General features: G+C 40.6%; 2 protein-coding genes across 2 annotated transcripts in view; one reads left to right on the forward strand and one right to left on the reverse strand.

Moving 5' to 3' along the window:
• TMEM43 (transmembrane protein 43) overlaps positions 1-12,664 on the forward strand; it is a 14,499-nt gene extending 1,835 nt beyond the window's left edge. Inside the window, exons 2-12 of the mRNA XM_009999308.1 lie at positions 622-771; positions 1,801-1,935; positions 3,174-3,268; positions 4,584-4,633; positions 6,361-6,430; positions 8,687-8,757; positions 8,923-9,044; positions 9,647-9,721; positions 9,804-9,905; positions 11,399-11,516; positions 12,462-12,664. Of these exons, the coding sequence (XP_009997610.1) occupies positions 622-771; positions 1,801-1,935; positions 3,174-3,268; positions 4,584-4,633; positions 6,361-6,430; positions 8,687-8,757; positions 8,923-9,044; positions 9,647-9,721; positions 9,804-9,905; positions 11,399-11,516; positions 12,462-12,664 (1,191 nt within the window). The remainder of the gene's footprint in view (positions 1-621; positions 772-1,800; positions 1,936-3,173; positions 3,269-4,583; positions 4,634-6,360; positions 6,431-8,686; positions 8,758-8,922; positions 9,045-9,646; positions 9,722-9,803; positions 9,906-11,398; positions 11,517-12,461) is intronic.
• Positions 12,665-16,597: 3,933 nt separating this feature from the next.
• The window catches only part of XPC (xeroderma pigmentosum, complementation group C), a 10,250-nt gene continuing 5,952 nt past the window's right edge, over positions 16,598-20,895 (reverse strand). Inside the window, exons 8-15 of the mRNA XM_009999287.1 lie at positions 20,703-20,895; positions 20,088-20,248; positions 19,749-19,830; positions 19,152-19,286; positions 18,482-18,651; positions 18,160-18,253; positions 17,520-17,609; positions 16,598-16,889 (exon numbers count right to left, since the gene is read on the reverse strand). Coding sequence (XP_009997589.1) covers positions 16,677-16,889; positions 17,520-17,609; positions 18,160-18,253; positions 18,482-18,651; positions 19,152-19,286; positions 19,749-19,830; positions 20,088-20,248; positions 20,703-20,895 — 1,138 coding nt within the window. The 3' untranslated portion in view covers positions 16,598-16,676. The remainder of the gene's footprint in view (positions 16,890-17,519; positions 17,610-18,159; positions 18,254-18,481; positions 18,652-19,151; positions 19,287-19,748; positions 19,831-20,087; positions 20,249-20,702) is intronic.

A 20,895-nucleotide genomic window follows, 5' to 3' on the forward strand; every position in this document is an offset into this window, starting at 1 on the left:
GGCCGCGGTCACACCCCGCCCGGCATCCCCGGGCCAGGGGAGCCTCACCCCCTCCCCTGGCTGCGTGTGCTCGTCTGAAGTTACTTCTCGCGTGTTCCCCACACAAAGAGCGCTGGTGTTTATAACCCCTTGGGCTTCTGTGCTTTGATGTGGCGCGGGCTAGGACAGCAGCGGCGGTGTTGCTGTAAGCTGGCTCTTCTTGTTGCAGCTGTTTGGAAGCCTGCAGGCACTTTTCCACCGTGAGGTAAAATGCAGCGCGTTATTTATAGCTGTGCTTTAGCTAGTTTGGAATTCTGGCGTTACTCAATTTGCCATGGTCTGAATACAGGGTGTGGACACCAAGGAGGGAACCTAGAGACAGGCTGAAGAAGGCTTGAGGAAACATGAGAAATTGCTGTAGTAGAAATTGTTCTTTTCCATTAGGTTTGAGTTTTATTTACTGACTAATTTCTGGTGTCAACAGTGTGATGAGACATTTAATTATGTGTGAGAAAGTTTTGGTGCAAGGCAAGAGGTGCTACTCTGTAGAGCAGCAGTATTAACAAAGCTAAAATGCTTATTTTTTAGCAGACTGCCTTCCCCTTTCACACCGATGTTGCATTTTTGGTTTATCTCCAACAGTTCTCTGAAACTGGCAGCAGAAAAGAACATGTTAAAATCACAAGCGAGTCCAAACCAGGGTTCCTGGAGAGGCTCAGTGAGACTTCTGGAGGCATGCTGATGGGACTTGTGACATTTCTTCTGTCTTTCTATCTTCTTTTTACCAATGAAGTAAGTGAAATACTATCAGTGTTTACACACAGCTTTAAAATGTCACAGCTGAGGTGACATTCAACTAATTTGCATCTATAGGCTTACTCAAATGATCACGTTAAAGCTATATTATTTCATGCATGAGAAGTGGACCTTATCTTTGTGTTCTACCAGCAGAGTAAAATCACTGGGTCATAGATAGTCTTCCTGTAGAACCGAGTGTGGTATAGATAGTGGCAGTGTGTGATGAGAGATGAAATCCAAATCCTGTGAGCTGGTGCAGAAACAGGCTGTTGTATCACTGGAAGTGTGTTCTATGAGCCAGCCACATTCCAGCCTTTTCTCTTGGGGTAACATGAAGTCCTCATTTCTAGAGTTGTTAGAATTGAGTTAAAGGAATTCGTATTCCAGTTGCAAAATTGAGGGTGTTATTTATTCTTAGTGCTATTTTGTATATTCATTTTAGATTTAGAAAAATTCTTAGAGTAAGCAGGGAATCCTAACCTCCTATGTTTACATGCATGCATACATTTGGCAGTATTGGAGGGAGGGAGCAGAATTCTGTGAATTTCCACTTAAGACTTCCTTTTATACCTCTATAAGAGGAAAAAAAACTACTCCAAGCTTTGGTGGCTTTGCAGGAAAAAAGCACACCATAACATGATGGTAAAGTAAGGAAGACTTCTGCCAAGTAGTCTTATAGGTCTGTGGAAAAAGGACATAATTTTTTCAGCTATTCCTGAGCAATGAACAAGTTAAGAGTTGAAGAGCAATATCTTTGGACCCTTGCAGGAATAATCTATGTGTATTTGAGGAGCTTACTCAATGTTAATGGTCCTGCTGCATGAGTAAGAAGTACTGCCCAAACTGTGTCAAACACAGGGGGAGGGATTGCAGAAGTACAAGGATGTTCAAGAGAATATACCTTGAGGCTGAATACACAAGCATTTCTTGAGGTCTTCAAATCACTTGTCTGCTAACCTTTTTCACAAAATACTGCTGTGCCATTGATTCTCCACAGCTTAATTTTGCTTTTCTTGATTGCAGGGACGAGCTCTAAGAACAGCCCAATCTCTTGATGAGGGACTTTCTCTTGTGATCCCTCTTGATAGTATCCACAGTGTGTCTCAGCAGAATGAAGGGAGACTGGTGCACTTAGCTGGTGCTCTGAGTACACATAAGGTAAATGAAATAGTATATTGAAGATATGACTATTTCAAGCTTAGAGGGAAGGGAAAAGTTTTTTGTCAGTTGAAATTATGTTTGATATCCAGGGAGAGGACCTGTAGCTTTTCTCCTTTTCTGTAAACATTGTCAGCTACCACCCGAAGTTTCATTCTTGGCCTGGAATCAGGGAAATACTGTACAGCCTTGGTCTCCCTGCTTCCAAACAATATGCTGTTTCTAGGTGTGTTTACCTTTCCTCTGCCTTTGATGGATAATTTTGGTTCCCCTTTGTAGAGGGAACCTGTTGTGTGTTCATGATACTGTAAAGTCTTCAGGCTCTTGCAGTACAGAGGCTCTGCAAGTTCTGACTTTTCAGTAGTGATAACGTTTCCTGTGCATTGCAGAAGCACGTACACAGCATAAACAGCACAGTAGCTTCCAGCAAAATAAAATCTCTCCTGGTTTAACCACTCCTACTTTCATCTGGGATAGAGTTAATTTTCTTCCTACTAGCTGATACAATACTGTCTTTTGGATGTAGGATAACGTTTAGAATGATACCAAGTCAATGAATTCAGCTTTTCACACTCCCCTGCCAGTGAGGAGGTGGGGGCACACAAGAAGCTGGGAGGGGACACAGCCAGGAGAGCTGACCCAGAGTGCCAGAGGGATATTCCATACCATAGAAAACATGCTGAGCAGTTAAACTGGGGGATCTGGCCAAGGGGGAAGCCAGCTGCTCAGGGACTGGCTGGGCATTGGTCAGTGGCTGGTGAGCAGTTGCATTGTGCGTCACTTTTTTTCATATGCTCTTTTATTATTTTCATTTAATTTTCTGTCCTTTTAAATTGTTTTTATCTCAACCCAAGGGTTTTACCTTTTTTTTTTTCTTGTCCAATTTTCTTTCCCCATCCCACTGAGGCAGGGGGACAGTGGCTGTGTGGTGCTTAGTTGCCAGCTGGATTAAACCAGGACAAAAACTTAAGCCTGTGTGCCGTTACCTAGCAGTTCTGGTTTATTCTTCACTGTGACAATCATTTTTTATGGAGATTCTTTAGGTCAGGTTGATCAAAGATACAAAGAGATGCTCTTTTTTATCTTTCGTAACTTTTATACTATATTCAGCTGTGTGTAACATGGTGCTAGCTATGTACAGTCAAGTGTGTACATGGGTTTGATATAAAAAATATAGTGTTAAGAGTCTGTGAGGTACAGCTTTTATACTGACTTGTGTTTTCCTTATTTTTAAATAGCCTTTGTTTGATCCCAGCTATGGGCTCTCCATCCACGCTGTCAAACTTAAGCGTAATGTGGAAATGTATCAGTGGGTAGAATATGAAGAGTCCAAGTAAGTGAAAGTAATCTATTTGTAAAGTAATTTATTCATAAAGCTGTTGCATTAACAAGAGCCCAATTTTTCTTTCCTATCCCTACCCCCAAAGAAAAAAACCCAGCTCCTTAAGGTAGAGCTCTTGGTTTTTTTTAGAGTCAGTTTAATTTTCTTGGAGATGTCAGGTCTTGTAGGTGGTCAATGCTGCAGAATTTACATCTGACAACATTTGAATAACATCCAAGGCCTTTTATCAAGTGTTTCCACTTCCTCATTTTGTATAACTTCATATAATGTTTCTTGGACTACCCGCTGTAGCTTGGTTGGGTTTTTTTAGATTTCCCAAAGGGATTGTAACTTTTTTTAGAAAAGTAAGTGAACCCAACTATTTCAATTAGGAATTGTAAATTCTCATAAGCCCGTTGACCCAAAAACTAGTTTGTTGATACCTACAGCCTGACATACACTAGAATATTTCATAGCAACTGAAAAAAACCAGTTACATCCAATTTAATGTAGAAGGCAGATTATGTGCTCAGACTTGTGGACACTTGAGACTTTTTGGCAATCTCTTAAATCTCTTTTCTTTGGTACTTCATAGGTGTGTGAATTAAAGTACTTCCTTAAGCCAAGACACAATTTCTTTATTTTTAAAAGACTCTGCTACCCCTTATCCCTAATAATCAAAAGCCAACATTAATCCATAACTGCTAAAGTAAGGTGCAAATTCTAGTTGCTGGAGAGACACTCAGAATACTTTATAATATGCAATATTGCAGTCTAGGTATCTTTTCAAGGGAATTTACAAAACTGTAGCGAGATGTTAGCTACTTTGCTAATAGTTGCAAACAGAAGAGGGAAAATGTTTCTGTTAATAATTCCAGTGACAGTAGTATAAAAGTTATTAGCTGTTATGTAGGTCTGACATTCCAAATGTTTTTTGTCTCAAAAAAAAAAGTCAGAGATTGTGAAGGTGTGAAAAATAACTTCTCAGTTTTAACACACTTATGGTGTGGCATAAGAGACTTGCTGATTTAGCTCAGCTTGTGTCACTATCTTTAATACTTGATGTTCTACATCAATCTAGCCAACACCTTGTTGGCAACATGGGAATAAAAGGGTTGTGGCTTTTTAGCATTGTGTGTAGTTTTCTCCTTTTACAGAGAATCTATGTCTTCAGAAGAGGTACTTCAGAGAAGAGTTAGTTGACTTGTAAAGATATGTTTGTGTTGCCAGTGAGCTGTCTGTACATTTCGTTTGTTAAGTGTATTCTGCCCTGAGCAGGGGTGTATGTGCTCTGCTTTGGTTCTCATCCCACCTCTTTTCTCTGCAGGGAATATGAAGAGAATGGTGAGATTAAGAAAGAGACAAAGTATTCATACAGTAAGTTGAACAACAGAAAGTCCCTTTTATGCATGTAACTTTGGGCTTTCATGTATGTGTTTTGATTTTTGTTGTAAATCCCGTTTTTTCTTGTTGGGAAAGGAAGCAAAGGAATGTAAAGAAAGAAGCAAAAATTCTGTTTCCTAAACAAATGCCAGGGCCTCCTTTTCTTGGCATAACTGAGGTGAAAGTAGGTTTGCTGTTAGCAACTACTACAGAAAAATCTGTCTTGTCTTAGAACTGCTAGAGGTTCAGAGCAGCATCCAAGGATAGGATGCTCCAGAGATAAGGTCCTCAGGCGATGGACAGAGGTGGCAATTTCTTAAAAGCTACACCTGAGATTACTCTTCAGAAGTGGAATAACTGGACGTTGTCAGGCATGAGCAGGAGAACAGACAAGGAAGAACAGTGTAGCTCCAGTCTGTAAGACAGCTAGTTGAGAGTCCGTTTAGGTGTTGATACCAGCTAATGAAAACCACCAGCACCTTCTGATGTGCTCTGTGGCTTTTGCCAAATGCTATTTTGGCAGGAGCATTATTTTGATCTACCCAGTGGCAGAAAAGTACTGTGAGTCATCGTATATATCTGGAGATTAGTCTCTGTGCGTTATTTATCTCTGATTAAAGCACATGGATGCATAACGTGGGTGTGCAGCAGTTTCTGGGTGTGATCATAAAAGCACCCCAGCTCCATGAAGCATGAGACCCTGCAGCAGGCAGATGCATAAGGAGCGAAGCTGGTAGTTTTGAGCTGTGAAATACAGACTTACAGTAGCAGGGAACAAAACACAGTGCCATTTAAAACACCAACAAAAAACAGCTGACCTCTCAAGACTGATGGATTCTGTCCAGTGAAAGTGTCTTATCACTGGATGTGGTGGGTGAGCCTTGACTGGCAGCCAAGGACCCTTACAGGTGCTTGCTTACTCACCCTCAGTGGGACTAAGGCAGAGATTGGGAAGAAGACGAATGAGAGCATCTGTGGATTGAAATAAAGATAGAGAGATTGCTTACCAATTTTACCATTGTGGGCAAACCAGACTCGGAGAAAATTAACTTCATTTATTGCCAATGAAAATAGATATTTGGTTACTGATTCAGCTGTTGAGTAAACATATTTGCTCTCACCCTTTCCCAAGCACAACTTCACTCCAGATCCTCCCCTTCATGGAAGTAGAGCAAGCTATATTTAATATAGAAGCTGCTCAAAAAAGGGACTCTAGTTTTGTAGGAGTTATGAGGAACCTACTGGAGTCTGTTCTGGAGATGCAAGAAGGCTGCTGTGGCCAGAACAAAGGCAGCATTATGTGTTTTTGACAGTAGCACATACAGATACCATTTCTGTCTGTTCCTTGAGTGCAGTGAAGTCTGCTAGTTCCAGCAAAGCTTGCGCCTTTCCTCACAAAACCAGATTATTCCCAAAGAGTGGAGTGAGGAATCAAAGCCTGGTCATGAAAGATGCCAACAGCAAATCCCCCACTGTGCAAACTTCAGATACCATTTTATCCTTGAAATCCATTTTTTCCTAAATCATGCTGTTCCTTATTAATATGCCAGAAGGATGAATTGAAGTAACGTATCGACTATCACATACATACCTTGATGTAAACAGTATTGTTAGAAGTGTAACTTAGAACTGATTAATTGATTGAGAGGTGTCTTCAGTAACTAAAATCCGAGGTGCAGTTTTTCCTGTTTTCTTCTCAACCTTCATATGCTTTTCTTTAGATACGGAATGGAAATCAGAAATTGTGAACAGCAGAAACTTTGATCGAGAAATTGGACACAAAAACCCCAGGTAATTTGCCATCTAGCACAGTCACTAGATTCTGACTGAACCTGAGCAAAGAGGAAAACTAATGGACTTGTCTTTTTGATGCAATGAAGTAGATGGAAACTTGGTCTTTGGTATTTGGGAGAACTAAGGCACAGAGAAATTAAAGATCAGTCCAAAGCTGCCTGGTGGAACTAGAATTAAGTTACGCATCAGTGATGGCTGGACGTCAGGCTGTTATTATGTTACCTTTGGACCATATGGTCTCCACATAGGAGAACTATGATTCTATGATTCTATGAACTTGAATGGGTTCCTTTCTGACTTCTATTGTCTGTTAGTGCAGTCTATTACTAATTCTTTTCTCTATTCCAAGTACCGGGCTAGCATAGCAGCCATCCCATGAGCTTGTCATACCACTTGCTGCTTTCTAAGTTAGCATGGATGAGCTCACAGGCTTATTTGTGGCAATCACCCAGAAATAATTTGTTTCTTGTATCTCTCATCTGCAGCATTGTAGTTACACAACAGCATGCCATTTTTAATGCTAAGTTTTAGCTTTTGTGTCATTCTCACAGCACCTGCTGGGTTCCTTAGGATGCAGGATGCCATCTGGCAAAAAACACAGTGTGTGAGTGAAAAGTAGAGCCAGAGAGATAGTAGGAACAGGATTTCAACAAAACTTTGAAATCTGCAGAATCTCTGGAACTTTGTTTTGGTTCTGTGAGCCTATGCAAATACAGTGTCCTTTGTTTGGAAGTACTGCTTCAGGAGGGAGAGCAAGGATCTATAGGTTTTTTATTATAAGTCCCAGCTAGCAGACTAGTTTAGATGAGAGATAATAGACAAAAGGATGCACAGATAACATACCTGCTTTATCTCCTCTCCGTGCATATTTTGTTAATGAAAATTCTCCAAGCCTTCTCCAGTAAATGCAAATCTCCACTTGAGAGTAAGAAACATTTTTTATTTAGTGCTATTGTAGTACATAACTTAGAAAATGCTGTGGCTGAGAACTTTTCATCTGAGTTGCATTGGTACAAACCATGGAGATTGAGCATACTGTGCTGGATCCTTTCCTGAGACAACACAGTGTATACAGACATGCTGAACTTTAGAATTCCTTCTTAGCATTGATGAGACTCTATTTTAAGTGTGTACTACCTGCCTTCCTCCCTCCATCCATCTTATCTTTTTATGCAAATTAGAAATTTGTGAAAACAGAATCTGTTTTTTAGTGCCAAGGAGATTCCAGAACTACTACTTAGGAGAATGAAGTCTGTAAGAATTCTTGAGTTTGGAATTTAATTAACTTGGACATGATATAGAAGTACTTTTATATTGAGAAGGTTTATGATCTAGGTTTCTTAATTTAGCAGATAAGTTGTAGTAGTTGACAGCAGAAGCTAAATCAATTCAGGTGAGAAATAAAGTGCATTTATGAGCATAGTTAAGTGTTGCAGGAATTAATCTAGGAATGTTATTGATTTGTTGTCACTCAGAACCTCTATATCACCATTGAACAGCTTCCAAAGGGTTGAACTCTGTTTCAACCCATTATGGGTTTGGTACAGAAAAAAACTAGTGACATTCTATAGTGTGAATGGAAGGTCAGGCCAGGGGATCAGGCAGTCATATCTTGTCTTAATTTATTTTAATGGCTCCAGCACTGTGAAGTCTGGATAATTTCTTGATAGATTTGTTTTCACATCATGACAGCCATTCAGCCCTGAGTTTCTCCTGAGGTTTGACACAGCACCTTTTATGTGCTTGTGTGAGCTGGCACAGGCAGGATGCAGGAACAACCACAAAACCACAGATGAAATGCCAGGAGGAAATTTATTTTTGTTACCTCATCAGCCTGGGGATCCCCAAAGCAGCACCCGGGCAGGGGCACACAGGTGGGGACACTGATGAGCTCAATCCTTGCTAGAGGATCACTGAACCTCCTGTTTCCATCTGTATTTCCGGGATGGAGTTTACCACTGTGCTTTGATCTAATTCATGGCAGGACAGCAATCTCCAGTATGTTTGATAGAGCGTTGCTGACTATTACAGGCCTATGTTTTATCTTAACACAGATGTTCTACTTGTGTAACACACAAAGATAAACAGCAATTAGTATGATATATGTGGTTTTCTACACTTCATCTGCAGGTCACTTGAGCATGTTCATAATCCTTTCCACCTCCCATTATTTCCCCACATTGCTGTACTTTATGTAGTTCAAGAGTTTGGTTGTAATTCTGGGACTAACTGGGAACTCTCTCTGTTCCCCAGTGCCATGGCTGTGGAGTCTTTCACTGCAGTTTCACCTGTCGTCCAGGTTGGCAGCTTTGTTCTCTCCAAGGGTAAGGACTGTTTTGTACTGGCTTTGTGCCTGCTGGTGCAGCAGGAGCAAACTTTGGTGCTTTCCACAATGGCAGTCATTTCAGGTGTTAATCAGGAAACCAGCCAGCAAATCGCCTGTTCCATGTTAGACACTGGACCTAAGCTTGATTCTTTATTCTGCTTAGGTCTTGTGGAGAAAATTGATAACTTCAAGCAGCTGAGTTTGTCAAACCTGGAGGATCCACATGCTGATGTCACCCGAGGAGGAGATTACTTTTACCACAGCGATAACCCCAGGCGTCCAGAAGTAAGATGAGAAAGATAAACCAAGGCAGTGATTACTGTTATGTGAAGAAGGAAGTTGGGATGTGTCCCATTTTTATTTAAATATGTAGAAATTGGAGTGCAGACCATCACTTAAGATGAGAAACTTAATATAGTCCATCAGCAAGAGTGCTTCACTTGCAGGGAGCTTCTGATCCTGCAAGCTTTGTCTTCCATTTTCTTGAGTCTGCTGTGCTTTTAAATGGAAAGACACAGGATGGTGCTGGGTTCTACCTGTCTTGCTCTACTGAACAGAGTACAGTGAAATAGCTTGTTGTCAGCTTCTGCTGCCTGCCCTCCTCTGCCAAAAGATTGAAATGACAAGGGATGAACATAGGACCTCATTGGTGTTCATGTGCTCCTTCAGCTAAATCAGAGTGGGTATTGCAGAACAGCATTTGAGTTACCCTATTTTGGCTATCAGGCCTAAAAGAAGTACAGAAATGGCTTGGAAATCTTTCTGGATATCCTTTTGCTTGACATAAACATTCAGAAAGTGTTGATACATAAAGGGTATTCCCATGCAGAGTTGCTTTTCCTTAGTAAATAAATACTTCTTGACTTCCAATATTCTCTTGTTTGTAGGTAGGAGACCTTCGTGTCTCATTCTTCTATGCAGGTCTGAGTGGAGATGACCCTCATTTGGGCTCTGCTGATAAGGTGAGTCTTTAGCTGTTTCTTTGTTTTGCAGACTTTGTTCCCAACTCAGTAACCAGTAAATCCTTTTTCCCTTTCTTCCAAGGTGACTGTGATTGCTCGTCAGCGAGGTGATCAGCTGGTTCCATATCACACCAAATCTGGAGATGTCCTGCAGATTCTCTACCTTGGAGATCTCTCTGTGGAGGTGAGATACCACACTGTACTAGTGGAGGGTTAAAACTGGAGATGGTAGTGCAGAAGCAGCAGGGAAATAAGCTGTCATTCTCCTTCAGACCTGCTGTAGAGAAGGAGGTAATGGATGGTAAGCTTTGGCTGTTCTCTCTCCTTTTTCTAGGACCATGTGTGATATCCTGTGTTCGCCTTCCAGGCTTCTGCATGTTCTTTGTGTTGCAGCAAAATTCTGTCCTTCACCCACTAGCAGTACACAATTTGGCTAGAGTTATTCCTGATGGGTTTTGGTTTAGTTTTAAAAAGAAGCTGCGTGTGTGTATATATATCTATATAATTATTTTTTTTTTTAAATCCTCTTGTGTGACTTGTGGCTGCTGAACACCCCTTGGTTTAGAGGCTGTTTCTGTACCTTCTCGTTCAGCTTTTATTTGCTCTTTGGTAATTTTCCATTTACATATGTAAGCACACGCTTTTGAAAAGGTTGTTTATAAAAACTGTAAAAATTAGGCTTTAATGAAACAAACTGCAGGAGCAATCCTTTCTTCAGCTTCTAAGAACAGGAGTTTAGGCTTGTTTGAATTGTTTATTACTCTTCTGGTTGGGAAAAAAACCTTCAGGCAGAGCATTATACTCCAATAAATCCTGCATGCTCCAGCAATTTGATGATTCATTTATTCCTTTTAGTAAGTTTATTTTCATTAATGATTGTTTCATGCCCTGCTGCAAAAATCCCAGGTGTCAAGAATTTAAAGGAGCTCTCAAAAGCAGTTAAAAAGGTCTTTGTTTTGAGTTGAAACAGAGTAGCAGTAGAATTAGCTTTCTGCTGTGAGCTCTGAATCTTCATTAGATTGAACTCTGGTTCACTGGAAATTAACTCACTACAAATGAGTAATTTGTAGAGTACTTGTATGTACAAGTAATCAATCAGTCATACACATCTTTTCCCATTAAGTGTTTTGTTACCTCTTAGCCCTATTCATGTGTCTGTTTTATGGAGCCAGAGGGGGACACAACCCATTCTGAAAAACTCTCACTCAGAATTCTTGCACATAGATGCTTTGCTTTGCCTGATGAAATCTACATGTACCTTTAATCTTTTTTTCCCGTGAATGCTGCTCAGTTTCTTTCATGCACTTTTTCTTCAGCCATCAGTGTGTTGCCTTTTTCTGTTCCTCCAAACAGTGAAGTCAGATCGTTCCTCCTTTAATTACATTTAGTTAATTATGTCATATTTTCCACAGTAATTTTGAATCTATCCATTTGCAGCGGAAACTTGTGTGCTTTCTGCCAGTTGCTACAGTGTGTTGAATGGTGCTTGTCTGGCTGTCTTAGTTTAGTGCAGTACTGCACAAAAAGACCCTGCAGAATGAGCTGCAGTGTGTCTTATAGAAGAGAATTTGTACTCCTAAACTGCTTTTGGGTCTCATTTGCTCATAATACACTGGAATCAAGAGGATCCCAAAAGAAACTGGGAAAGAGGCTGCAAGTAATGGTGTTTGATTTCAGGAAGTGTTCCAGAAAGAGCATGAGAGCAACACCATGAAGACCTGGGCTCTCCGCGCAGCAGGCTGGCTGTCCATGTTTGTGGGCATCAGCCTAATGACCCGAATCTTTTATACTTTGGGTAAGGTTTTTTTACAGAAATGTAAAAAGCATTTAGAAATAGGATCATAATCCCTAGAGAGGTCTTCTCTTGCTCCCATATGCATTTAATTAATGTTGAGGTCATGAGGAATCTGGTTTGAACTCGAATTGAATTGGATCTGAAAGTTACTGTAGGCAATTGCAGATGAACAGGATCCCAGAACTGGATGGCTGCTTTGTGAACATTGAAAGAAAATATGCAAATATCTATTGCCAGTCTCAGAAGATCAAAGCCCAGTGCTTATTACTAAACTCAGAAGCGGAAGCACACGGGCTGGTTCTTTCAAGTCTAAATTAAGGTGCTGCTTTCTGCATCACCAGTCTTCCCCCCAATAGGTCTTAATTAGTAGTTGGATAGTAACATGTCTTTGTGTTTGGTTGTTGTACACTGCAGTGAACAAAGAGCAAGGAAAGCTTTCATTTATCCTTTTAAAGTAGAAAAATGCAGGAATAAAAACTTACAGAAAAGCAGGACAGTGCCTCAAACCTGTATGAACTTCAGACATCAAACCTATCATCTGCTTTGTAGCTGTGAACATTTTTAAAAATATATTTATATACATGCTACTGCAAGATGTATTGTTGCCAGAAATTAGTTTTTGTGCTAGCATATTGCATGAGTTGCCCTAGATTTATTCCATAGCTGCAAGGCTATCTCTGCCTCTCAAGCCTTGGACAAGTCTTTAGACTTAATTTTGGATTACTTCCTGTCTGAAGACATGAGGATACTATTGCCTTATATTTAGCTGTTCCTTAATTATCAAAAGCCTTGAGGATACTTTGCTGAAATGCCTCATCCAGTGCTCTTGATAAATAATTTCAGTCTGCCTTTGGATTGCAATATTTAGTGTGCAAATCCTAGGTGTGAATAAGACTTTTTAAACAGTCGTCAACTACTTTATTCCTTGTTTCATTCTTTCTGCAGTGGACTGGTTTCCTGTGGTCAGAGACCTGGTTAACATTGGATTAAAAGCATTTGCCTTTTGTGTAGCCAGCTCACTGTCCCTGCTGACCATCTCCATTGGCTGGCTCTTCTACCGCCCTCTCTGGGCTTTGCTCATCGGGTTGCTCTCTGTCGTTCCCATTGTGGTTGCAAGATCTCGTGTTCCACCAAAGAAGCAGCAGTGAGAAGAAGGTGGTGAGGTTTTGTGTTGAGTCCTTGTCAGAAACTTCTCAAGTGCATTTCTGTCCTGGGCACTGCAGCATGCTTCCAGCCTATCACAGTTCAGCACTGTGCACCACGCGTTGGAGAGGGCGTCCGGATGTGGTTGTTGGTACACGTTATCCATGGGAAATATGGCTATAGGATGCTATTTGTGGGAAGTCCGTGACATTGGCATTGGGGAAAGGAGCATTTTGGAGTGTTTGTAGTCCTTGTAAATTGGTGAACAAGCAGATTTATACCTCTTACCAATTATTAATTCCCTGATTCAATAACTGGCAAGTCCTCAGTGCCAGCTGGGACACCTTGTGTAATATGGAAGAAGTGCCACCTTCAGCATATGGGCAGTGATTAGGTATCCGTAGGAAATATGTCTGACAAACCCTGTCTCTGCTGCCTTTTCATGCACAGGCATCTATCGTATACACTTCTTTGGCATTTGGAAGTGTATGTGTTCAAAGGGAAAACACACCTTAGTCAAATTTCACGCAAGACTTTTATAAAATATATGCTTTTGGACTGAGGATTTTCAAAGTAACTTGAAATAATGAGTGGCCAGCTTAGCAGTGCTCTGAGGTAGGACAGATTTTTCAGGAAGCATGGATTTCCCTCAGCTTTTTGGAAGGCTCTGAAGTTGTTCTTGGTTAAGCATTCAAAATGATAGTGTGGACTGTACAATTTCAGAAATTTAACCTCAAATTGCACTTAAGGGGAAACTGGGAGGTTTAAAATGAAACATGTTCCCATGAAACAAAATCAACTTCTGTAATTGAATATATATGCTTGGAAATATTTAGGAATTTTTTTTCTGTGTATACTGTCACTTTGAGTTTCACTTTGTGAGGACAATGAACGCACTCAATGAAGTTAAAATAATGAAACCAGTTTTGCCTGATAGATTTCCTGTATTTTAGTAGCCTAAATTTTGAGCTTTGTTAGAGGAATGTCTTCTTGTAGTGTTGTGATGGCTCGTGTTTACATATTTATGCTGTAACCAGTACTTGAGATTAGAGACTAGCTTGCTCTGTTATTAAGTCTCTCTCCACCTAGCTAGAGTCTGGGTTCCAGATGTGCCCCTACACTACAATATGTTGTTTTTCCTGTAAGTATTCATAATTCAGTTAAAAAATCATGTCTTTGTGAAATCCAATTAGGACCATCAGGAGAAATGTGTTCCCTTGTAACAAAGGAACTTCACTTGAATGTACGTACGAGCAAACGTTAGCTACACTTGGTACTGAAATAGAGAATTGAGTTATAAATAATATATTTTTTAAGAAGTGGTAATTACTTTATTAGAATTAGCCTTAATTCTTCTAGTATTTGAACATTGTCAATTCAGTCTCCTGGCTCGGTTCTGCTGGTAAAGGCAGCAGTGAGCCAGAGGTTATAGGAAGTGCTCATGGTCTCATGTGCGCAGCCAACGTGTGTTGGCAATGCTGGGTGACCTTCCTGCTGCCCCCAACACCAGCTTTTGCTGCATCCATTAAGAGTTGCAGTCCACTGAGAAAAAGTGTTGGACTGCTATTTTACCAGTGCTGCAAGGAAACTAACCAGCATTACTGTATTAGAGATGAAAATACAATTTTCTACGGAAGTGCTGAGCTTTTGTATATTTAATAAATTACAGTTTTCAAAAGGTTGGTCTGTGGGCTTTTTATTACCTGTAAGTACTGCATGCATGTTTCATGTTCAGGTTGTAGTTCCACGTGAAATAGTTTTCTATTGCTGGTTGAGATAAAGGTGCAATTGGGGTTTGTTCAGCATGCAAATACTTCCCCATTTTGGGAAGCAAGTTCCTAATACCAGCACAGCCACTATCTGGTCTATATACTTGTTATGGGATGAAAGGCTGATTCCAGCCTGCCGTGGTTTTACTCCCTGTTACTGAAGTTAATGTCCCTGACTCTGTAAGATTATTTGAAAAATAAGATGGTTCAACCTGACTGGATGAGATGGAAGGTTTGAGCTTTGCATTCAACAGCTAAAAATACTTTTGTCAGACATACTAGTGTGCACAGGAATGGTGCACAATAAAGTAAGGCTCTTTTCCCAGACAGGAGCTTCATGTTTCCCAGGCCTGCTTTCATTGCAGGTACACAAACCTTTCCATAGGAAGTACTGAAGCTGTATTTCCCTTTCTTCCATACTGAAATCTTAACAGAACATGTACCTGATCTGTCCGTCTTCCTTTTTGCTTTTGTCTCCTCTAAAGCATATTTACTCTCTCATCTTTTGCATGCTTAGGTTAGAGCTGGTTCCCTGCAGAGAAGAAGAGTAGGATCCTGTTCTCTGAAGATGTTATTGTCTCTTTTTCCCACTGACTATAAATAGTGCCTAGACTCATAATTTTGTGTATGTGTTGAGTGTCCCAAATTAGGAAGTACTGAGTTGCTTTGGTACAGCTGGTACCCGCTCCCATTTTAAGAAGACAAAAAATTCCCAGTCCCAGCAGGAGCTGGACATGGGCCCTCACATTCAAAGTGCTCATCTGAGGGCGTAGCCCGCTAATCGGCACAGTGACTAACACAGGAGGAATTGCAGCTGCTGTTCCCAGTGCAGTGTTACAAGTTCATCTAAGATGGAGAATTTTTCTTGAAGCCTTATATACAGGCCAGGTCTGTTCTCCAACTTAGGTTGCTTTTTGAAAAATTAATTTAGAATTTGGTGACAAAAGCTAAAAAACTCAGCATGAAGATGATTAACTTTAAAACAAGGGGACATCCTGGGACCCAGTTTGTGACTTCTGGAAATACCATGATGTGTCCTTATCCTTGCATGAGAGCTCTTCAGGGAAACAGAGCGGCTTACAGAGGAATGTGCCAGAAGGAGGGGAGGTGTAACACACAACGCTATTCTTTCATACTTTATTTTGTTCTACAAATGCAGTACAAAAATAGATTTTATCTGACCAGGATTAAATGTAAGCCACTTTCTAGCATTTCAGTTTTTCCTCTGTAACAATGTCCAGCAATGACTAAACTGTATTCCCCTCTATTTTTGAAGAGACAGTTGTCAGTGTAATTTAGTTATAAAAACACTGCAAAAGACAGATCAGCATTTCTATAACAGAACCACAGGAAAAGCTTGTGTAGATTTAACATTCCTCTCTTAACAGCTTTTAAATTGTTTAACTACAGGATAACATTTACAAGAGCTCTCTGGTTGCAATGAATTTTGCTTCTGACAGTGACAGACAGTTATACATGGTTTTGCTCCAGAACATATCCACATGGTCTTGTGTAAAACAAAACAAATAGAAATATGTTCAAATTACTTAAGTAAGACATTTAAACTTAAGTTTGAAATGAGGACAGGGCTTCTCCCTTCTAATGCACAGGACTTCTGAAAGTAAAGGAAGGTTATAGGCTGAAAAGCCAAAATTTGGGTTTTCAAAAAGGCAGGTATTCTTAAGAAAGTGCATTTTCAGATTCCTCCCCAGCTTGATTGTGTGCTTTACACCTTAGAGGAAGTGTTTCCCCTTCTGTGATGATGAGATAGTAAGACTAGGACTTGACCTCACCACTGATTTGGATAAAGTATGAATCAAAGAAGGTGTCAGTAGTACCTTGGCCAGCTCACCACACACTGTGAAATAGCAGCCTCATGCTTTAGTTCTGGGCAAGGAGAAAAAAATGGAAAGGGTAAAAATGGGAAAAGACAGTGCTAATGAAAGGAATGCCTCAGAAAACAGAATTTCTAATGCTGAGTGATACAAAAGAGCAAAAAATCTCAACAGCTCAAAGTGATCTTCTCAGAAGGTAAAACTGCACATCTGCTTCTCCTAAGCCCAAGGATAAAAGCATGAACCTAATTACCTGTGACAGCAAAAGAAACTCTTGATACTGAATTAGGCTGGTTCTTGATAGCTCAGAAACACAAGTGCACAGGGAGACTAAGTCCTTAACTGGCAAGGGATACTTCTGGTGTCACCAGGGTTCTTGCCTCTGGAAAATGGCAAAGAAACACTTGTTCCCATCACAGTTTCTCAAAAGGGAACAACTGTGCTGCTTCTTCTTTCTTTTCTCGCTTGCTCTTTCTGGTTGTCTTCTCTTCTTTTTTTTTCTCTAACTGGCGATTTTGAGGCCAAAAAATGGCCATGTTCTCCACTGCAGTCTCTGAACTTTGACCTCCTTCTTCATCAGAAGAGAATCCAGCTCCTTTCTCTGACTCAGGAGCTGATGGCTCAGTCTGGAAAAAACAGGTGTGAAAATCAGAAAGTTGCTCTAGAAATCACTGGTAACTACCCCTTTCTGAAAGGGCTTGTCTTCTGCCACAGTGACACTTAATGACATTACAAAAATTGCCTGTTCTGGTCTGAGCTGCTCACCCAAAGCACTGTATTTCTATTCCTGGATGTCAAGCATTCTTTCAACACAAGCAAAACATTTTTCACTGTGGAAGAATGAAAATAAACACGCTTTAAATAGATCATGCCTTTCACCTGTCTCAAAGATTAAGAATGAAAATATCTAACTTCATAAGAAAAAAGCAGCCCCCTTTCACCCTGTTAGTTCCTTGCGTGGCCTGGAGGAATAAATCTAGGATGAGGGTATGTCAAACCAGAAAATAATACCAAAAAAGTGATGCTTTGGGAAAGACTATCTTCTTTCCTGGACATGACCACAATGAATTTTTCTAACTAGTTGCTAGTCACATGCTAACAACAGGAAAGAGAAAGATTTCTGAGCACCTACACTTTGGAAATTTGACACTCTATTGCTAGACATAACATGTAACACATTGGAAATTATGGAAAAAAGTGTCTTAGCAGAAAAGTATCATCCTGAAAAAAAAATGACTTATAGAAATGCAGAATACTTTGATGGAGTAGCGTTGCTTCAGTCTCTCTCTGATGAGAAGTCCTTTTGTCAGCAGCTTCCAATTCCCCTGAGCTCTTTTCTCACGCTTCTGTGTGGGATTGTTATTGAAAAGAGAAAAATGCACTGTTGTCAGTTTCAATGTATTTCTACCCTCAGAAAATGGAAGTTTGAAGATGCTAAACTGCCATTATAAAACATACCAACTTCAATGTGTCTCATTCAAAGATTATAGGCCATTTTACTCTCTTAAGAGTAAAATGTTCTGCTGTTCAATTATCTGCTAAATACATGAATTACTGTCACTTTCTAATGTGCACCATGACTGCATAAATTACACCAGAACCACCTCCAAAACTTCAACCTCATATGTGTATTCCTCATTTTTGTTTCCTGACAGCCATGGAAAACTTTTCCAGAGTATGCACTCTGTCAGATACTGCCACACACTTGTATCACATCCCACTGCAGCCTGGACAGGAAGCCCAAAATGGGGCATTTGGGAGCTGCAACTACCTCCTCACAATCATGGAGCTCCGTGTTTGTTGTGTACACATCCCACCCTTGTTTGACTGTCCACAGTTCCAATGAAATTTACTTAATAAATGTAACAATAAGGAAGCTGCAAAAATAACTCTCACCTCCTTCTCTTTCTTTTCTATTTCTGCTTGTTCATTCTCCCAGGCAGCAATGAGGATCTCTTTGTACTCCTCACAGACAACGTAGCCATCAGTACTAGGAAGGAGAACATAATCCTCTGTCATCTACTAGAAGAAAAAAGAAAGGGAGCAAATGCCTGCTGACCCAGCCACACCAAAAACTCCTGAATCTTGACAGAACTGTCTGTTTCATAGGATCTAAGGCTGTAACTCATCACATGTACTCCTTAGCACAGGGTATACAACTTCTTAACAGCTTCTGCAGGACATAACAATCTGAAAGCTACAAGAAAGCTTCACATACACTGGGTGTGAGTAGCCGCCATGAAAATCAAAGCCAGTGATGGCTTGAGCACAGTCAATGTCCAGCTTCCGTGCCAATCTGTTCAGATTTGGGAGTCTCAGCTGCACACAGCCAATGGGTAACATGGATGGCAGGAAGAGATAGACGTTTCCATATTCATTCCGAGGAACCTGTTATTATAAAAAATAAAGAGAAATGGTGGTCATCCTGCTCTCTGAAAAGAGGTGAAAATCCCTGCTGCAACTCAGGGACACTGCTTCCTCCTGACCTGCTACATTCCACCCAGTATTGAATTAATATCCACGTGACAAGGCACAATCCTACATTTTAGCTTCATGGTTATCTCCTAGCTATGTCCTCTGCCCAAACCTTGTTACTTAGGCTTTAATGCAGAGAATTAGCAAAACAAACATGGGCTGGGAAAATTACATTAACAAAATCATAGTTAGCAGTCTGCATTGCTAGCACCCATTACTTGTATGCAGGAAACAAAGTCCTCAGTGAAGTTTTGACCATTTCCTCCTGGGTACAGTTACTTCAGAACTCTTAATCCTGAATCCAGATGTAATTACTGATGTCACCTCTGAAACATGCAACTTCTGGAAAAATAAAGTCCTCAGCTCCATACAAAATACTTCTTTTAACACCAGTTCTCTGCCTCCCTAGTTACCTTTCCATCCACTGCTACAGGTGGCTGATACTCCTCTGTCTGCCAGCGACCATACAGCGCCAGGTCCTCCTTGTCCCGGTTTGCGGGCTCTGCAAGGCGTGCCTTCCTGGCCTGGTTGGAAAAGCCTTTCACCATCTGTGCAAATACAACAACCAAGCCTATAATACCACAGTAAGAAAATGCCAGTGATTTCAGACTTTCCTAGGACATCAAAAGAGAAGGCTCTGGAAGACAAGAAATGTCGTACTTCCTAGCTTCAGTACCTCTTGGTTATAAATGATAATCCACAGCACTGGTGTGCAACAGGGAGCCAGAGCCTGCAGATCATATAAAACACTAGGATGCATTTGAAGAAAATGAAAAGGGTGCAGTTCTGCTAGACACTGTTGGTGTGGGATGAAGAGATAATTGGGGTTTGGGTAGAATATATAGGATCTATAGGCACAGTAGGTGGACAGATTCACGATGCAGCTATCACAAGCCATGCACGCAAGGGACAAATCTACACCTGCTGACAGAGAAGGCAAAAAACAAAACAGAACTGAGCTTGAACTTCAGAGGACAGACAGGTTGCACAGGACAAAATCAAACTCTAACCTTGTAAGGCACTTCTCCAATCCTCACCACCCGAGCTTGCTTCAGCCAAGTGTCCTTAGAGTGCAGTGTGTGTACACAGTCTCTAAAAAGGCCAGAAGGAAGCAACCATAAGATTTCTGGAGTGTCTCCATAAAAGAATTCCAAACTATTATTCATGTTAGAAATGGTAAAAAAGCTATATCTAAGTGATAAGCAAATGCTGTCTGAGCAGCTAAATGTCTCGCTCTATCTATGTACATGGTCTGAGAGTACTGCTGATACCACCATGCTCTTCACACAAATTAGTTCTTCAATTTGTTACAAAGATCACAGTTTCACATAACAAGGTGCACCACTCACCTGGAGTAGACAGCCTCCCCCCTGCAGTACCCTAGGATAGCAGCTGACTCAGGATAAATGGCCTGATATTTCAAGAGGTGTCTCTTCAGCGCATAAAGAGGGTGGTTTTTGTACTCCCCAATTGCTGTTGGTAGAGGTTGATCTTGAAGCTTGACTTGAAACTGTAGGAATTGTACAAAGAAGAGTGATATCACTACTCTCTTGCACTACCCTTTATAAGAAAGTAAGAATTACTGTAGTATGGATCAGAGGAAAAAAACACCCGAAACTTAATTAGATGAGCCAACAAAGCATTCTTGTTGGAGATAGGTACCAGATCTATGTATTTTGAAGACTTTCTCCAAGCAGAGTAATGCTACACTGTACAGAAACCACAGTCAGTTGCCAGCCTGGACTGTCCAGTATGTTTGCTATCCAGATTCATCTGAAGATTCCCCACTTGATATTATTTTAATCTGTTTTGTATATTCCCTTTAAAACATGCTCAATATGATCATTTCAAGCTCAAATCCAAACTTCCTTCCTCATGAAGATTCCTAATGATTTTTGCCTGAATGAGAACCAAAGGACTGGACCTTTGGCACTAAATGTTCTGAATAACCTGTTTCCATTTACCTCATTTTCCTCTTTCATGTCTCTTTCCACATGGGGACTTCTATACAGCTGAAGTGTGTCTTCCCACCACTCACGGTCAACACGGCTCTTCCTTGTTGCAGTCATCCACACTGGGTCATATCTTTGTGTCACATCCCTGACACTCCCATCATTGTCAAATCCCACAATGTAGGAAAGTGGCTTTGTGGCATTC

Source organism: Chaetura pelagica, unplaced genomic scaffold, assembly GCF_000747805.2.
Source record: "Chaetura pelagica isolate M959 unplaced genomic scaffold, ChaPel_1.0 scaffold316, whole genome shotgun sequence".
NCBI lineage: Eukaryota > Metazoa > Chordata > Aves > Apodiformes > Apodidae > Chaetura > Chaetura pelagica.